The 19,112-nt window shown below is 40.6% G+C and overlaps 1 protein-coding gene across 7 annotated transcripts in view; it reads right to left on the bottom strand.

Moving 5' to 3' along the window:
* Positions 1-19,112, bottom strand: part of GTF2I (general transcription factor IIi) — a 111,696-nt gene that overhangs the window by 74,673 nt on the left and 17,911 nt on the right. For all 7 annotated transcript variants that reach the window (XM_043561356.1, XM_043561360.1, XM_043561358.1 and 4 more), the window contains exons 2-4: positions 8,170-8,273; positions 4,079-4,217; positions 526-660 (exon numbers count right to left, since the gene is read on the bottom strand). In XM_043561356.1, coding sequence (XP_043417291.1) covers positions 526-660; positions 4,079-4,217; positions 8,170-8,268 — 373 coding nt within the window. In that variant the 5' untranslated portion in view covers positions 8,269-8,273. The remainder of the gene's footprint in view (positions 1-525; positions 661-4,078; positions 4,218-8,169; positions 8,274-19,112) is intronic.

Genomic DNA, 19,112 nt, shown 5'->3' with positions numbered 1-19,112 from the left:
CCCCATTCCCCAGAGATGAATTTTACCTAGGGCCTCACAGTGTAACTGGTATCCTCTCCCTCTGACTGTTTTTCTTAAGAGCTTTGTTTGCCGTGTGATTAGGTTAACAAAAAAAGGGGGATCGGTGAGATCAGCACATAAGTCAAAAACAAACAGGTCTCTGGGTGTTAATGTAGGTTCTCTGGTAGGGGGTGCTGGAAGTGTGGGTAGGGGGGGGCAGCTATGCATGTACTGAGCCAGGGGCTACACAGTAAATCTACCTTCCTCTTCATTTTCCTATAAACCTAAAACTGCTCTTGAAAAGAAGAAAAAGAAAACAAAAAACCCTACCCCACAGCTCTAATAGGTGCATTTGCTTATTTCTGGGTTCTAGTTTGAACCAGAACTAGAAAGTGAGATCATTCCTGATGTTACCCCAAGAGGTCTGGGCAGTTTGTCAAGGTGTGCTGGACGAGTGTTAAACCAGTTACACCATCTACCCTTTACATAATGTCTCTTTTAGAAAATGCAAGCGTAGAACCTTACCATAGCAAAAGCAGAAATAGTCCTCAACTGTTTTCCTGAGCGTTTCAATCTCTACAGCGTCTACACTCATCCGATTTGCTGGGGTTGTAGATTTCATCTTATGCATCTCTGCAGCCTTTTCCTCTTCTTCAACACCTGTAAAGCAATTAATGACATAAAAGGCTCATCTCCACTACCTTAATACCTGGCTTTCAGTAACAGTATTTTTTCCTAGGGGTACCTGGGTGGCTCAGTCAGCTGAATGTTGGACTTTTGGTTTCGGCTCAGGTCATGATCCCACGATTCAGGAGATTGAGCCCTCGAGCTCCGCACACACAGCATGGAGCGTGCTTGGCATCCTGGCTCGCTCGCTCGCGCTCTCCCTCTCTCTCTCTCCCCTCTCCCTCTCTCAAAAATAAATAAACAAAATTTTTTTTAAAAGAGTATTTTTTTTCCTATATTCTTTGTTTCTCGCTTTATTTTTTTCAAATTTTTAAATTCTAGTTAGTTAACATACAGTGCAATGTTGGTTTCAGGTATGTTTTTTCTATATTCTAATATTTACGATTTGTTATAAAAAGACAGAAAAAAAGGGATGAGGGGGAATTTAAAAATAATTAAGCTTGGCTGGCTTAGTCAGTGGAGTGTGCGACTCTTGGATCTTTTGGGCTGGTGAGTTTGAACCCCATGCTGGGCACAGGGCTTATTTGACAGATAAATAATTTTTTAAGCTTTAAAAATAAAAACATAAGACATAAATGGCTTGAATAAAAATAGTAAGAAATGATCATCATCTCTGAAATAAGTGTTGCTATAACTAAAAATTCTGTAAAGTAAAAATTAACTACTAGTAGTTTTAAACAAGACATGTCTTGGGGCGCCTGGGTGGCTCAGTCAGTTAAGCGTCCGACTTCGGCTCAGGTCATGATCTCACGGTCCGTGACTTCGAGCCCCGCATCGGGCTCTGTGCTGACAGCTGGGAGCCTGGAGCCTGTTTCAGATTCTGTGTCTCCCTCTCTCTCTGCCCCTCCCCTATTCACGTTCTGTCTCTCTCTGTCTCAAAAATAAATAAACATTAAAAAAAATTTAATAAAAGAAAATTAAAAAGACACGTCCTTAGAGTAATTTATCAGCTACAAACTTGAACATGAGATTATCACCACCACAAAACACAGTCCAGGTTGGAAAAGTCTACCACCTGTGTGTGGCTACCTAACACCTGAAATGTACCAGTCCAAACTAAGATGTGCTCTAAGTTTGCAATACATACTAGATTTTGAAAACTTAGTACAAAAAAAGAGTACGCAAAATATCCCAAGTCATAATTTTTAGGTTGATCACATGTTGAATGATAATGTTTTAAATAGACTGGGTTAAACTATAACCACTAAATAAATTTCCCTTGTTTCTCTTTCTTATGAATGTCGTAACTAAAAAGTTTCAAATTCTAGGAATGATTCGCATCATATTATTTCTCCTGGATGGTGCTTTTCCAGCCCCTGGGAAAGACAAGTCTCCCCCAAGAATTTCTAAAACTGACTCATAAACCTACTGATTAGGTTACAGAAGACCACTATTGATCCTTATCTGCAAAATAGATTCTACAAACAAATATAATGCACTTAAGAATTACATCCGAAAAAAAAAAAAAAAAAAAAAGAATTACATCCGAAGATTATTCTCTGGAGCACTGAATTATTGGTAACAAAAAGAAAGTATGAATACTAATAGGCAGGGACTACAGTTTGCAACTGAGGACAAGTGCCCCTAATGCTTAGCTCTAACCACTGGAGAACCACATAAGCAAGGCAGTGTAGGGAACGGGAATATAAACACAGCTGCCAGGGGGATTATAGTATTCATGGGACAGATGGCAGCTGATACACACATAATCAAAACATTATTACTATAAACTTAAACACACAAACATAATCGAAGCCTTAAAAATTCTCAAAATGATCAGAAATAATGAAAAAAAAATTTTTAATGAATTATACTGCCATAAAGCTTATAAAGATTATAGTGGGGGTGGAGGGAGGCAAACAGTGGAGAGAAGATATTTTTTTTAAAAGGACTAAAACTACAATTGACAACTGAAATTAATAAATTAAGAAAACTAATTTTATTCACCCATGATCCACTCAATGTATCATGAATTGGATCTAACTAGATAATGGAAATTTAAGTTTGGCACTTAAAGATACATACTTAGGAGGGGCACCTGGGTGGCTCAGTCGGTCAGGCAGCCGACTTCAGTTCAGGTCATGGTCTCCCAGTTGAGTTTGAGCCCCGCATCAGGCTCTGCGCTGACAGCTCAGAGCCTGGAGCCTGCTTCGGATTCTGTGTCACCCTCCCTCTCTGCCCCTCCCCTGCTCACAGCCTGTCTCTGTCTCTCAAAAATGAATAAACGTTTAAAAAAAAAAAGATATATACATATATTAAATGCCTATAAACAGACATCCCCACCATTTTGTTCTTTTTCCATGTTGAAGTAGAAGCTATATCATTGAGTCAACATAAAACCTGTGGACAGCATTAGGTTAAACACAGATACAGAAGGGGCGCCTGGTGGCTCAGTCAGTTAAGTGTACAACTTCAGCTCAGGTCACGATTTCACCGCTCGTGAGTTCAAGCCCCGCATCGGGCTCTGCTGGCAGCTCAGAGCCTGAAGCCTGTTTCCAGTTTTGTGTCTCCCTCTCTCCCTGTCCTTCTCCCACTCACGCTCTGTCTCTTTTCTCTCAAAAATAAATAAATGTTAAAAAATATATATTAAAAAAAACAAAAACAGGGGCGCCTGGGTGGCTCAGTCAGTTAAACGTCCGACTTCAGCTCAGGTCATAATCTCGCGGTCCGTGAGTTCGAGCCCCACATCGGGCTCTGTGCTGACACCTCAGAGCCTGGAGCCTGTTTCAGATTCTGTGTCTCCCTCTCTCTCTGCCCCTCCCCCATTCATGCTCTGTCTCTCTCTGTCTCAAAAATAAATAAACATTAAAAAAAAATTAAAAAACAAAAACACAACACAGATACAGAAACTGTGGGTCTGTGAAAGGCCATAGGTATTAACATCTTACAGCACATTTCTCTACTGCATTTGTGCCAGTATCTAGTAAGTTCTCACCAACTGGATGAACTTCCAACTGGAGGATCCCAAAACTCACTGAGGACTCTGACCAGTTGGTTCCACTAAGAGACTCAGAGACCTAACTTTGTATTGTGCTTACACAATTTTAATACACACTGAAAGACTTGTTTTGAACACACCAAATATCTATCAAGAAAATAAATGTTATTTAAATAAGAACCTTAAATCAATTCAAAATTTCTCTACCTTCTCTCTTTGTGCCACTAATCCAAAGTAATGCCGAGAAAGGAACACAGAACAGTACACATTCACCATTTTCCTTACACTCTTCAGTAAAATTTACCCTTATAGATTACCATGCCTGTGATTCATTTGGAGCATGTCTCTGTAGACATTTTAGAACATCCTTTTAGTATAAATGTCATTCTGCTTTAGAAAAGAAGACATTTGTTATCCATAAATACTTAGGCATAATAAAAATATAATACTTACAATATTTTACAAAATCTTTCTGAAAATCCTTTCTGGTGTTGACAAAAGCACGTCCTCTCTCGGTTCCAACGACAAACACATCTGTTTCATACACTGCAATACAGGCCACTTCTGCCTTGGACTTGGCCAATTCTTTACACTGAAATACAAATAAGCAAACCTTATGTTACACACAGGTGTTTAAAAGTACTATTTCTGCTGGATGAATAAAACATCTCACTTCAACTCTTACTACAGAATCTGGAATTAGATGAAGTTCCTAGTTTCTGGCTTAGATAATCACATAAAGAAGAGAGTCACCATTTTTTACAAGTAGCTCTCTTTCTACATAGTTTTGAACCCCAATTTTAAACAGGAGAAAGCAGAATTTTTAAGAAAACAAGGCAGAAATCCCTTGCAATCTGTTACAGGCCAAATCCCCGTGAAACAGACTCAGATTTGCACACGGGCTTACTGGTGGGTACTCTCAATAGCAACACCCATGAGACGTGAGGGGCACCGAACTCGGCACAGGCACAGGGAGAGCTGATCACTGGTGCACCTGCATCAGAGGAGCTCCAGAGCTGGGATGCTCCCCCGCAAAGAAAGGGGAGACCTTGGGCAGGGGAGCCTCGAATGCTCACAGCTGCTGGGGGAATTAGTGCCATCAGTCCTAAAGGGAAGTTGAAGCCACATCACAACATCTACCACATAATCCCACCTCCAGAAGTATCTCTGTATGAATATACACAATGGGAATCGTGTTGGGCGAGTATATTTTTACTAAGTAGGGCTTCTCCTAAGTATATTCCTATGAAATTAAAAGTTCTTAAAAATCTTAAAAACTTCTATAACATTCCATTTTATGGATGTACAATAATTCATTTAGTACTAACATTATTGGAAATATTGGCGATTCTAAGTATCGTTCCTTAAAATAACACTGAAATAATAATCTGGGGACAAAATAGAAACAAGAGTCAGAAAACTTTCGACTCTGAAAGCAAATACTTTTAAGGTTCTCAAAACCTACTGCAGACTGCCAAGAAGGTTCTATCAGTTTACGCTCCCATCTGAGCTTCTACAAGAGCGAACTCACAAAAATCTCAAAAATGATACAGTGTAACATTTCAAGAAACATTTTAAAAGGGTATCTTAGTATAATCAATAATCCACTAATTAGCTAGTATCAAACTTAAAGAGTATTGTACCTTAGATATTTTTCTATAAATTAACATATACTCTGCTTATTCTTCTACTATGTTAGTAGTCTGTTTCCCTACTGATGCACAAAAGTACCTCACTTATTTTAGGCACAGAAAAGCTGTTTATGAAATTAAATATACAATTATATATTTTTTCTTCTGGTTTTTAAAATTTGCGCTGATATATTATTTTTTTTACTCATCTAGAATTTCAACTTGGTATGTAATAAACACTTGAAGTTTTTTGGGTTTTCTTTTGGTTTTTGTTGTTGATTTGTTTTGTTTGGACCAAATACTCTATGTTCTCAGTACCATTTGTTGCAAACCACAGCTTTCCTCTATTTGGTTTTTTAAAAAAAAAAAATTTTTTTTTTTAACGTTTTTATTTATTTTTGAGACAGGGAGAGACAGAGCATGAACGAGGGAGGGTCAGAGAGAGGGAGACACAGGATCTGAAACAGGCTCCAGGCTCCCAGCTGTCAGCACGGAGCCCGACGCGGGGCTCGAACTCACGGACCGCGAGATCGTGACCTGAGCCGAAGTCGGCCGCTTAACCGACTGAGCCACCCAGGAGCCCCCTCTATTTGGTTTTTATTTACACAAGGACCATTCTCTAATTTCTTAAATAAAAATGATTTGCATAATACTGCTCTACAACATTATCATGTATAATTTTAAAACTACTGAGATGATCAGATATCTTTTGAAATATAATAAAGTCACAGTGCAGAACTTCTGACCTAGAGATGAGTCAACAATTGTTCTGAGCATGAAGAATAACGCCATCCTATAATTTCGTTACGTTATATTTACATGAGATTTACTGTGGCTGCTCACCCAAAAGGAAGTGTTATTTACTTACTTAGGTATGGACAGGGTGCTTGCCTACTCCACTATCCACACTTAGTTGGACATTCCTGTCACCAAAGGCAGTATTTACGGAATGGCAAAGCAAGATGCATGTACAGCCCAAAGATTAGATCAAAGAAATCTATGAGCCAAAGGAAAGATGAAACTGACCTATACACCTATAATTATACTTCACAATTTACAACCAGGAATGTGAGGAGGAAATAAAGGCTGAGAATAATGAAGTGACTTTGCCTAAGAAAATTATAAAGACAGTTTAAAGGAAGAGAATGGGCCCTATATGACCATGTTATTCTACGTATAGTATAGTATTAAAGAAAATTATTTTAATGAACAGAGTAGAATTTAATCTCTAACCTATCATTTAACATTGCAGCCACAGGGGCACCTGGGCGGCTCAGTCAGTTAAGCGTCTGACTCAATTTTGGCTCAGGTCATGATCTGAGGGTTCGCGGGTTTGAGCTCTGCATCGGGCTCTGTGCTGACAGTGTGGAGCCTACTTGGGATTCTTTCTCTCCTCTCTCTTTACCCCTCATTCTGTCTCTCTCTCTCAAAAATAAATCAACATTTAAAAAAGAAATAGGGGCGCCTGGGTGGCGCAGTCGGTTAAGCGTCCGACTTCAGCCAGGTCACGATCTCGCGGTCTGGGAGTTCGAGCCCCGCGTCGGGCTCTGGGCTGATGGCTCAGAGCCTGGAGCCTGTTTCCGATTCTGTGTCTCCCTCTCTCTCTGCCCCTCCCCCGTTCGTGCTCTGTCTCTCTCTGTCCCAAAAATAAATAAAAACGTTGGAAAAAAAAAAAATTAAAAAAAAAAAAAAAAAAAGAAATAAAACAGCGCCACCTGGGTGGCTCAGTTGATTAAGCGTCCAACTTCGGCTCAGGTCATGGTCTCATGGTTTGTGGGTTCGAGCCCCACATCAGGCTCTGTGCTGACAGCTCAGAGCCTGGAGCCTGCTTCACATTCTGTCTCCCTCTCTCTCTGCCCCTCCATGGCTCACACTCTGTCTGTCTACCTCTCTCTCAAAAATAAACGTTAAAAAAAAATTTTTTTTAAGTAAATAAAATAACATTATAGCTACAAACGTTGGCTGGTTTTAGGAACACAAGGTAGATATAAGTTACGTTCAGAAAGTAACAGTATACAGCCACTGAACAGATACTAAACTTTCTGTCTTTAAGGAAATTATTTTTCAAAATTCTCAAATAGTACAAAGAAGGAAAAAAATGCCTTAAGGCGGGGAGGGTAACCAACCCGCAAATTATTTTATACTGACACCTGTGAGATTAAATGCTATCTAATACTAGTCAATAACTAGGATGGAAAATACATAGCCTCCTCCTACTTAGAGTATACTATATTTAATTTCAACATCAGAAAATACCTAAGTCTGATGCATAGAAACCTGCAGGCTGAAATACTATGTTTCTAGCTACAGTTCTGTAAAAACATGATTAAGTTGTATTACTACCATCACAGTAATACAAAAATACAGCAAAAGAAGAATACTTAATAGTTTGCTATAATTAAGTATACGACACAGGTTTCTTAAAAATAAAGAGCTAACACACTACATACGCAGTGAAAGGCGGTAGAGTAAGGTCCACTGTGGGTCACAGCACATATGAACAGAAATAGAGAGCAGGCTCTCAGGGCCTCCACATCCTGCCAGTGTTCTTTATACAGATACAGTAAAACACCAGCACCACCCTAGAATATACAAACTCACTCTGAGTGGCTCCAAATATTACACATAAATTCAAAGCTAATGCCTGCAAAACAAGATATTGCCTAAGATATTGGTAGGTAAACAGCTGCAATTGAATGTGAAACATAAAATATTGACCGAAGTTAAGAATATTCTGAAACATGGTAACAAAATGATTTGAAAGGCTTAAATCCATAATTATTATTTAAGCAAAAAACCTCTTCTTATTACACCAGAAAACGTACTATATGTTTACAAAAACAAATCAGTCTCACCCACCGGCTCAATCCTATCCAACTATAAAAATTTTATAGGACGGTAAGGCCATCTCACCATGGACTCAAGAGCAGACATAAGGAACGTCACCACCATCCTGCTCTCCGAGGACTCCTCATCTTCGACGGGCAGGGTAGACATTGCTACTTGGGCCATGATCCCTAGGAAAGCAGTAAGAAAGTGAGCGGCAGAAATTCACAATGTTCTTCTAAACATACGTTGAGAGCTGGTGAGGGTCCCCCACAGATGGCCTCATTTACAGTTTTCTTGCCTGAGAGAAAACATAAGGCTCAGAGACTGAGTATTTGATTTGTCAAAAACTCCTACCCTCTAAGATAGAAAATCTATCCCCTAACTGTCCCACTAATTTCCATACTATGTCAGCATAACCCCCCAAAATAAATTCAGATGTCACCCACAACCAGTTAAAATCTCTCCCAAGTGAGAGTGAGAGGAGACTGTAAACTCCACAATCCAGTGACAGTTTACGACAGTTTAACACAGGACGTGGATGCAAAGCGGCCTTCGTCCCAGGCCCACGCTGAGTGGGTACAGCAGACTGACGCTGTGGAAGAGAATTTCTTCTTTCTTACTGAGGAAATAGTTTGCAGGACAAACGATATCTAAGATTCCTTTATAATAAGCCAATCGGTCTCTTTGGAAAACACTTTCTGATACTCGGGTATCAGGCAAGGAGCCTCAGCGGAATCTGAAACACTGTAAAAATACAACACATAAACACCAAATAGTAAATGTTGGCGAAGATGTGGAGAAAGCGGAACCCTTGTGCACTGCCGTTAGGAATGTCAAATGATGTTCCACGGTGGAATACAATTTGGCAGTTCCTAGAAAAATTAAACAGAATTATCGTGACACGGTAATTCCACTTGCGGGTATATACGCAGAAGAACTGAAAGCAGGCACTCAGCTGGGTCTACACCCATGTTCACAGAAGCATCACGCACCACAGCTACACAGGCGGAAATGACCCAAATGTCCACGGTCAGCTGAACGGATGCGCAGATGTGATACATCTATACGACAGAATAGAACTCAGCCTAAAGAGGAAAGAAGGTCTGAAACATGCTACGACGCAAGTGAACCCTGAAAATGTTCTTCTATGTGAAATAAGCCAGACGCAAAAAGACAACTATTGTGATTCTACTCACATGAGAGACCTCGAATTCGTCTAATTTGTAGAGACGGGAAGTAGAACGGTGGTTGCCAGGGACTAGGAAGACTGAGTGGCGGGGATTTATTGTTAGTGAGCATAGTTTTAGTTTGGGATGATGAAAAGCTCTGGAACTAGATACTGGTGATGATTGCGGAAAATAATGAATGCACATAATGTCAGGGAAGTACTTTTAAAAATGGTTAAAACTGGAGCGCCTGGGTGGCTCAGTCGGTTAAGCGTCCGACTCTTGATTTTGGCTTAGGTCATGACCTTGCAGTTCATGGGTTCGAGCCCCAAGTCAGAGCCTGCAGCCTGCTTGGGATTCTCTCACTCTGGCCCTCCTCTACTCAGGCTGGGGCCCACACAAAAGTAACAGAGCACAGATACTTAGGAATTAAAACTTGACAATGAAAGACAGTAACAAAAATAATGACTACTTATCCCTGGATCTGTGAACAAATAGAAGCAATTCTGTTTTCCAAAACAAGATCTCTATCTTGAATGGAGATGGATTCAGGAAAAGCAGCATTAAGCAAGAGAATGGTTAGAAATCATTTTCCCTAACAGCTTTGGTCCCATTCTTACCTCTTAGACAAATAAGTTTTTTTTTAAATTTTGGTTAATGTTTATTTTTGAGAGAGAGACAGTGCAAGCAGGAGAGGGGCAGAGACAGAGGGGGACAGAGGATCCGAAGCGGGCTCTGTGCTGACAGCAGAGAGCCCCATGTGGGGCTTGAACTCGTGAACCATGATATCAGTACCTGAGCCGAACTCGATGCTTAACTGACTGAGTCACCCAGGTGCCCCTCGGATAACTAAGTTAAAGTAAATTTATATTAAAATGTGGTTCAGTCAATGGGGCACCTGGAGCTCAGTCGGTTGGGCGTCCGACTTCAGCTCAGGTCATGATCTCGAGGCTGGTGGGTTCAAAAGCCCTGGGTTGGGCTCTGTGCTGATGGTTCGGAGCCCGGAGCCTGCTTCGGATTCTGTGTCTCCCTCTCTCTCTGCCCCTCCCTGACTTGTGCTCTGTGTCTGTCTCTCAAAAATAAATAAAAACATTACAAAAAAAAATGTTTTTAATAAATAAATAGTAAATAAATAAATAAAATGTGGTTCAGTAAAAATGGACAACAAAGCCATATCATTTGCCATAATCAGAACATTCACCTAGGATATACCGTCATTATTTCTCATAGTATTTCTTCATAATCTCACTTTTCATTCAATTCTCCAGCAAGGGAAAGAGGAGGTATGTTCTCATTTTACGAATGCAGTGAGTGATGTGTCAAGGTCATATAGCCACTATCAGTGCCAGAACACAACACTAGGACAAAAGTTTCTGCCTACTGCTATTTCCACTATTCACCCTAAATTGCTGGAAATCTGTCATGAGGTCATTCGTGTTCAATGAGTGTTAAGAAATAGGAGACAGAGGCCACGCCGACAGCCCTGTGGGGGTGCCACAGGCGACAAGAGGTCCTATTTCATTACCAGAACTCAGGAGGCATCACAGCAATGTTCAATGGGAAGAACCTTGGAAGTGACCAGTCCCGTCAAGCTTGATGGGGAAGGATGAATTTTGTTTGGGGCTTTCTGTTCTCAAGAAATGTGTGTATATCCGCATTACAACAGAAATTCTCTGAATTGTTCTCTGTCCGCCCCAAGAGGTCATTTCCCTGATTAGTTGAGTCAAGACCACTCAAGGAACACTCCCTGGCACCCTCCCTGGGCAACTGCTGCCTTTCTCTCCTCTTTCCCAGAAAGGAACTGCCATCACATAGCGGCATTAATGACAGATACAAGGGACACACACCAGGCCAGGCTGCTGACACAAGCTTATGTGGACAGGAGACGTGACAGTCACTGTAAGGGAGAAAGAGAGGACAAAAGCAAAACAGAAGTATTCACAGAACCTAGAAAAAAGAACTTCACAGGAGATGGTGTTCCCATAAAATACTTGAGCAGAACCCATGTAGTCTTTCTTCTTGCTTTATTTTAAAAAGGGTGTGTGTGTGTGTGTGTGTGTGTGTGTCACTAGAAATGAACAATAAAAAAAGCACCACTGAAAGCAACTAAAATAGGGCAGTTAGCTCTGTGCTCAAGGAATGCAAATACGCATATTTGTATCTCTGAATTTCATCAGTGATATTCTCTGGAACAAAAAGGAAAATGAACAAAATAATCATGTACTCCATAAGACAGTAAATACAAAAACAGAATGGATCCCTTTGAGTCTTTTATATACAGGCAAGGAAGAAGAATTGACCTAAGACAATTCATAGGGTGAACCCACGTTAGACAAGAAAATGACTTCTGGTTTCTGGATTTGTAACCTGTGTTCACTCCCCACTGTGTATCTCTGATGCGGTCTTAGTAAAGGAGGGGTGGTAGACAGAAAAAAGGTGATCTCTTTATAAGGCAGTCATCCAAGGCAGAAGACCAACGGTCAAGGAACAACCCAGTGGGTGTCCAATACTTAGAGATGTACTATCCGTACTATCCAATATGGTAGCCAGTAGCCACATGTAACTATTTTCATGAAAAACTAAAATTCTGTTCCTCAGTTGTACTAGCTACCTTTCAAGAGCTCGGTGTCCACATGTAGCTAGTGGCTACTATATTGCAGATCACAGAACATTTCCATCATCACAAAAACCATACTGCTACAGAGATTACACCATGTTGCATAAGTTCATTTAAGCTTATTTGTGAGAAGTAATTCTCAGGACCCCTTGAGCCACCATGGTGGTACCTGTAGTATCTCTGGTAGGTGTCCTGAGAGGAGGAACACAGAAATACAGTTTTATGATACGTTATGATTAAAATGCCCATGAGACAGCAGGGACATAGACCCTCAGGATAAATTACTAAAATTCCAAGGAGGCTAACCCCCTATCAGGGCAATGACCTTGCCTCCATGATCAGCCAGCATCATCTACTTGCCACATTACATATTCTTATAGCATAAATTCTTCATCCCAGCTATGTAACAGCCCATCAAAATGGAATCATAACAATTTCTCTAAGCATCTTCATAAATATATCTTTTGTTGGGGCACCTGGGTAGAGCTCAGTCATGTAAGCGTCTGACTTCGGCTCAGGTCATGATCTCACGGCTCGTGAGTTCAAGCCCTGAGTTGGGGCACAGAGCCGGCAGCCTGCTTCAGATTCTGAGTCTCCCTCTCTCTGTCCCTCCCCCATTGGCGCTCTCTCTCTCTCTCTCTCTCTCAAAAACAAACATTTAAAAAAAATTTTTTAAATAGATGTCTTTTGCCTTATTTCCATATTTTAAAATTCTTCATACTGAAAGAGATAAATTGTACGAACATCTTTATAGCTCTTGATATATCACACCAAAATTTTTACACTGTTTCCAGAAATGTTTAAAATATACGAAATTCAGGGTGCCTGGCTGGCTCAGTCACTATAGCATATGACTCTTGATCTTGGGGTCATAAGTTTAAAACCCATGTTGGATGTAGAGATTATTTTTTAAAAGCACGTTATTTAAAAGAACAGTAACAATAAATCATGCTAAATTCACCAGCCTCACCAACACTTTGGATGCACAGCTATGACCTAATCACTATGAATACCTTATTACTACCAAAGTAGTCGAACTTCCTTGCTTATTAAAGAAACACTTTTCATAGTTTTATTATTTATATTTCTTCTTAGGTGACTCAGATCCTAGGTCCATTACTAAACTGATGTCTGATGGTTTCATGTTTGCATAAACTGTCAATAATTTTTTTTTTAAAGCAGGCTCCATGCCCAAAGTGGGGCTTGAACTCACAATCCTGAAGTTGAGTCACATGTTCTACCAAAACTATCAGTAATTTTCATTCCCAATCCAGGCTTTCAATTCTGATTATTATTATACGAATGAATTTTTTTGTGTGTGTTTTTATGTTTTTTCGGCTCTTTTATGTGTTTAATTCTGTACTTCCAAATGCAGCATCATTTTTGCTTCAATCTTTCATGTTTATTTAACCACACATTTAAGAGTCTTTGTTTATTCTCTTTGCACCTCAAGACTTTCCTTCTGCCTGAAGTTAATCCTTTAAAATTTCTTTCTCATGGCAAACTTTTGTGTGCTAAAAGTCCTTTATTCTTCTAAGATATTTTCACTAGAATAGAAATCTAGGTTGAGAACTTCTTACTTTCAGCACACTGAGGTTATTTCATTATAGTCTGGCCTCCATCTTGTGAAGATAATCCCCATCTGTACGCCTGCTGTTTTTAGGATGTTCTTTCTTCGATGCATCTAGATGCGCCCTTCTTTCTATTCAGTACGTCATTCGCTGGGCTTCGCCCTTCTTTCTATTCAGTATGTCATTCACTGGGCTTCTCGAATGTGGTAAATTCTCAGCTGTTACCTCTTCAGATACTGACTCTGTCCCGTTCTCTGTCTGCCATCCTGTGAGACTCAGATGGAATGGGTGCTGATAACTAAGATTCATACCCTCTTCTGCATTTTTCTCATTTTTCCTCTCTTTCGTAAACTCTTTCCTCAGACTCACTTTCTGCTTCACCAATTCTTTCTTTTTATTTTGTTCACAATTTTCATTTCTAAGATTTGTTGTTATGTAACATTTTAGTCTCCTACTCCCTAGAGACTTTCAAGCCTGACATACGTCTTTAAATATAAGAGAGGTAAGGGATGCCTGGTGGTTCAATTGGTTGAGCATCCAACTTTTGATTCTGGCTCAGGTCAGGATCCCAGGGTCATGGGATTGAGCCCCATGTTGAGCTGTGCAGTGGACACAGAGCCTCCCTGGGATTCTGTTTCTCTCTCTCTCTTCCTCTGTCCCTATCCCCTGCTCGTGCTGTCTCTCAAACATAACAGAGGTGGTTGTTTTATGGTCTCTGATAATTCAAAAAAAATCTTAGCTGTATTTCTATTGCTTATGGTTCTTGCTCATATTCATGGTACTTGTTCCCATGTATGCCTGATTATCTTCTACTATGTGCTGGTCACTTTACATTAAGAAGTTATTTTTGGGGCACCTAGGTGGCTCAGCCAGTTAAGTGTCTGACTTTGGTTCAGGTCATAATCTCACGGTTTGTGAGTTCGAGCCCTGCTCTGTGTCGGGCTCTGTGGTGAAAGGTCAGAGCCTGGAGCCTGCTTTGAATTTTGTGTCTCCCTCTCTCTGCCCCTCCCCTGCTTGCACACTCCCTCTCTTTCTCTCAAAGATAAATAAATGTTAAAAAAAACTTTTTTTTTTTTTTACTCCCCGGGGCCGGGGGGGCGGGGGGGGGGCTGGGTGGCTCAGTTGATTAAGCATCTAACTCTTGATTTCAGCTCAGATCATAATCTTGTGGTTTGTGAGTTAGAGCCCTGCATCAGGCTCCAAGCAGACGGCACAGGACCTGCTTGGGATTCTCTCTCTCCCTCTCTGTCTGCTCCTCCCCCACTTGTGCTTTCTCTGTCAAAACAAATGAACATAAGGAGGAGAAAGAGAAAAAAAAAGAAGAAAACATTTCTTTAAAAAATTATTTTAATGGGGCTCCTGGGTGGCTTAGTTGGTTAAGCATCTGATTTTGGCTCAGGTCATAATCTTGAGTTTCATGAAATCGAGCCCCATGTCGGGCTCTGTGCTGACAGCTCGGAGCCTGGAGCCTGCTTCGGATTCTGTGTCTCCCTCTCTCTCTCTGCCCCTCCCCCAGTCACACTTTGTCTCTCTCCCTCAAAAATAAACAAACATTAAAAAATATATTTTTTAATTGTTAAAAACATTTATTTTAAATGTGGACCCTAGAGGCACCTGAGTGGCTCAGTTGGTCAAGCATCAGACTCTTGATTTTGGCTCAGGTTATGATCTCACAGTCATGAGACTGAGTCCCACATCATGTTTTGAGCTGAGCGTGGAGTCTGCTTAAGATTCTCTCTCTGGAAGCACCTGGGTGGCTCAGTCGGTTAAGCGTGCCACTCTTGACTTCAGCTCAGGTCACAGTCTCACGGTTCGTGAGATCAAGCCTTGCCTCTGGCTTGGCACTGACAGCACGGAGACTGCTTGGGATTCGCTCTCTCCCTGTTTTCTCTCCCCGGCCTCCAAAATAAATAAATACAATTAAAAAGAAAAAAAAAAAAAGATTCTCTCTCCCTCTCCCTTGCCCCTCCCCACCAGCCTCGGATTAAGACAGGTCCCTCCAGGTATCTAGGAACACTACCTGCTTGGATCGCCATAATCCAAGTTCAAGGCTTCAGGTTCCTTGGGCCACCCAGATGTTAACACAGACCACAAATAGGGATGCAGACTAGCTTAATCACCCTCATCCAATCTGGAGTCTTACTAGGGGGAAAAAAAGGTCTATTTGACCCCCATGCTCTGTGCAGGCTCTGGGCTTCAATTTCTGAGCCTCTCATCCCACAAGGAGGTAAAACTGGTAGACACCCTCAGGACAAAAGTGATTTTTCATTTCTATTCTCTAAGTTCCCACTTTCTTTTTCCTAGCAGCCTTTCTGTATTAGCCCTTCCAAGTTTCCATCTTATCAACTTTGTTATTTTTACCAGTTTTGTTTTATAATCTCTTAAAAATTATTTTAATGTTTATTTTTAGAGGGGGAGAGAGAGAGAGAGAGCACAAGTGGGGAGGGGCAGAGAGAGAGGAAGAGAGAATCCCAAGCAGCCTCCACCCTGCCGGCACAGGGCCCGAAGTGGGGCTCAAACTCACGAACCATGAGATCATGACCTGAGCTGAAACCAAGACTCAGACATTTAACTGACTGAGCCACCCAGGAGCCCCTGTTACACAATTTTAGAACATTCTTATTAGTTCCACCAACTTTGGGAACCACAGCTTATGATATTCTTTATTCTGAAGAATAACTTTATGAATTTGCTAGAACAAATTCCAATTTCAAACCACCAAGAAGGGAATTTTTACTGTTTTAGTTAATTATTCAGCCTAAAGGTTGCACCAGCTCCACATGCAGCTAGATCCAGGAACACAAGACGTCACTGGAGTTCGCTCTACTCCAATAGTGTCCTTGAGCAGATGGGTTTCTTCCCTAAGGCAGAGATGAAGGCCACATGTATCTTTAAGCTTACCACACATCTGGTACCGTGATCTCAGAGGCAGCAGACTATTGTATCTACTACGTTGTGCACGAAATTCTGGGGGTTTGTGTCCCCAGCCTGCCCCCAGCCTAGCCTAATTACAGTGGCTGGGCAGAACAAGATTATCTGGGGCACACTGGGGCTGGCAGTCTAGCCAGACCCACATGGAATAGTCAGGCAGTTGGGGGTGCCTGGCTGGCTCACTCTGCAGAGCATGCAACTCTTGAGCTCTTCATCTCAGGGCTGTGGGTTCAAGCCCCACGTTGGGCGTGGAGCCTACCAGAGGAAAAAATAAATTAAAAGGCAGAACGGTGCTTGCCTGCAGCCACCTCACTCTGCTGTATCTTCTTTCCCATTTTTTCAATATCCTTAATTCGTCCACTCTGAGTGTTGTCTGACTTTATTTTTGTTTCCCTGATTTGACTTTAATTCTCCTTTATGAGTTTCGAAGACGAACTTAATTGGCCTGTTGCTGTTTCATAGGTCTTTTATCCTGGTCAGCTATTGTTTAAGATGTGATGCCTATTTTCTCTCTCTGAAAACAGACTCCAGTCATTCTTTACAATCTTCTTCTGTTTCTTGTTGGAGATCCATTTCAGGGATTAGGTTTATTTGTGGTCTTACTGTTCTGATCTGCTCTACCTCAAAATAAGCCAGTAACTAATTCCATATAAATTTTCATTTGGCCATACTTCTGCTTTTAGTTTATTGATCCTTGCTGTTAATGCTAAACAGCAAAATAACAAAAAATATTTTATAGTGAGTCAAATCATGAAGATTTTCACACGTGCCATTATCACTCTAACAACAACAACAACAACAACAACCCCTGAGATCCTTAATATTTATTATGGTGGTCTCTAAAATATTACTGAATGTTCAGTATTTCTGATTCAAATCTAAGCTCCGGATCCCACTGGTAAATGGGGAAGGTACTAGATTACACTGATCCTATCTTTTTTTTAATTACATTCATGCCCTATTTCTTTTTTGTTACTTTGTTAATTTCAACAAGTTATATTTCCATTTCAGTCTTATAACACATAATCTTAGGTCAAGGGAAAAAAAAAAAAAAATCAACATATTTTGGTGCAACCTCCCTGCTCCATTATGTTATAAATGAGAGGCCCAGCCCAGAAAGATTAGCCGTCTTGCTAAGGTCATAAGGAAAGTTAATTTTATAACAAGCGACTGGAATCTGGGTCTCCAAATTCCAAATTACCTCTTTCATGCACAATAATAATCAAAGAAAAGCAGGTTAAATAAAAAGGAACCCAAAGTAAATAATTACACAGGGATTAAAACTGTAATACTAGGCAATCTTTATGAGGCAGTAAATTAACTGCCACCCACTGTAAACAAACTGAAGCAAAAGGAAAGTATCCTTTTTGTCCATAAAACAAAGATGACGGTGGACACTGAGGAATACTTTATATATATCAACATCAGTCACGTTCTATGAAGAAAATAAAGGATTTGAGTCAAAGCAAAAAAACGAATTACAAACCTAGTGTCTAGATGAACACGTAATTTGTGTCACAAAATGCTGACAGGCACGATCAGGAAACGTATCTCCTCTAACAACTACCAACAGCCCTCAGAACTGACTCGGTCAAATCTTAGTTAAAAAATCTAAGACCTGGGGCGCCTGAGTGGCGCAGTCGGTTAAGCGTCCGACTTCAGCCAGGTCACGATCTCGCGGTCCGGGAGTTCGAGCCCCGCGTCAGGCTCTGGGCTGATGGCTCAGAGCCTGGAGCCAGTTTCCGATTCTGTGTCTCCCTCTCTCTCTGCCCCTCCCCCGTTCATGCTCTGCCTCTCTCTGTCCCAAAAATAAATAAACGTTGAAAAAAAAAATTAAAAAAAAAAAAAAATCTAAGACCCAGGAGCTACTCTCAACCAGGAGGAAATGGATTCAAACTGATAGAAGTACCAAGCCCGTTATTTTATTCTATTCTCAAAAACTTTAATTATTTCAAATTTTTCCGCAGACTGCTAGGGTTATCTCCATAATTTTTAAGCAATTAAGATCTAACCTGTGTATTTACTTAAGTATGGTGAAATAAACTTCAAGACTGCAAAAATCAGGAACTTTTCTAACTCAATGCTTTGTACAAAAAACCCAGCCAGATCTGGATCAATTAAAACAGAAAAATTTCAAAAGTGGCTAAAATATCTACCACTAGGATACTGTCCATGGAAGACAGAATTCAGACAATTCAGGACAGATAATGGTACTGAATTCTGTAATTGTTTATCAGGCTTAAGTAACAAAACAAAACACAACAAAACAAGGAATACTCTGACCAAGAGTAAAATCTTGAATCTTTTCAAATAGCTGAATCTTTCATTCAAACTTCTTCAATTATTGACTTCGACCCTTCAATACAGTGTGGGGGGTGCCTGGCTGGCTCAGTTGGTAGAGCACGTCACTCTTAACCTTAGGTTCGTGAGTTCAAGCCCCTTGCTGGGTGCACTGCACACAAGACGAGTGTGATATGTTAAAAAAATGCCGTGTGACTTTCCATTATCATGAACGGTCTTTTTCTGGACCAGTATTTAAGATGATCTCTTCCTTGGTTTTTTGGTATCAGTTCCAGTTGTGTCCATTCTCTGAGATCTAGTCACACAGGTTATTATTTGCATATGAGGTAAAATGCAAATTTACCAACTCATTTTATTTAGAAACCTTAAAGTCAAGTTTTGACAAAATTTGACAAAAGCACCATCATAGTCTAAAATATATAAACTAACAAAAACGTCTTC

Source organism: Prionailurus bengalensis, chromosome E3, assembly GCF_016509475.1.
Source record: "Prionailurus bengalensis isolate Pbe53 chromosome E3, Fcat_Pben_1.1_paternal_pri, whole genome shotgun sequence".
Taxonomy (NCBI): domain Eukaryota; kingdom Metazoa; phylum Chordata; class Mammalia; order Carnivora; family Felidae; genus Prionailurus; species Prionailurus bengalensis.
The sequence above is the reverse complement of the archived record's forward strand: the minus strand, read 5'-3'. Positions and strand labels throughout refer to the sequence as shown.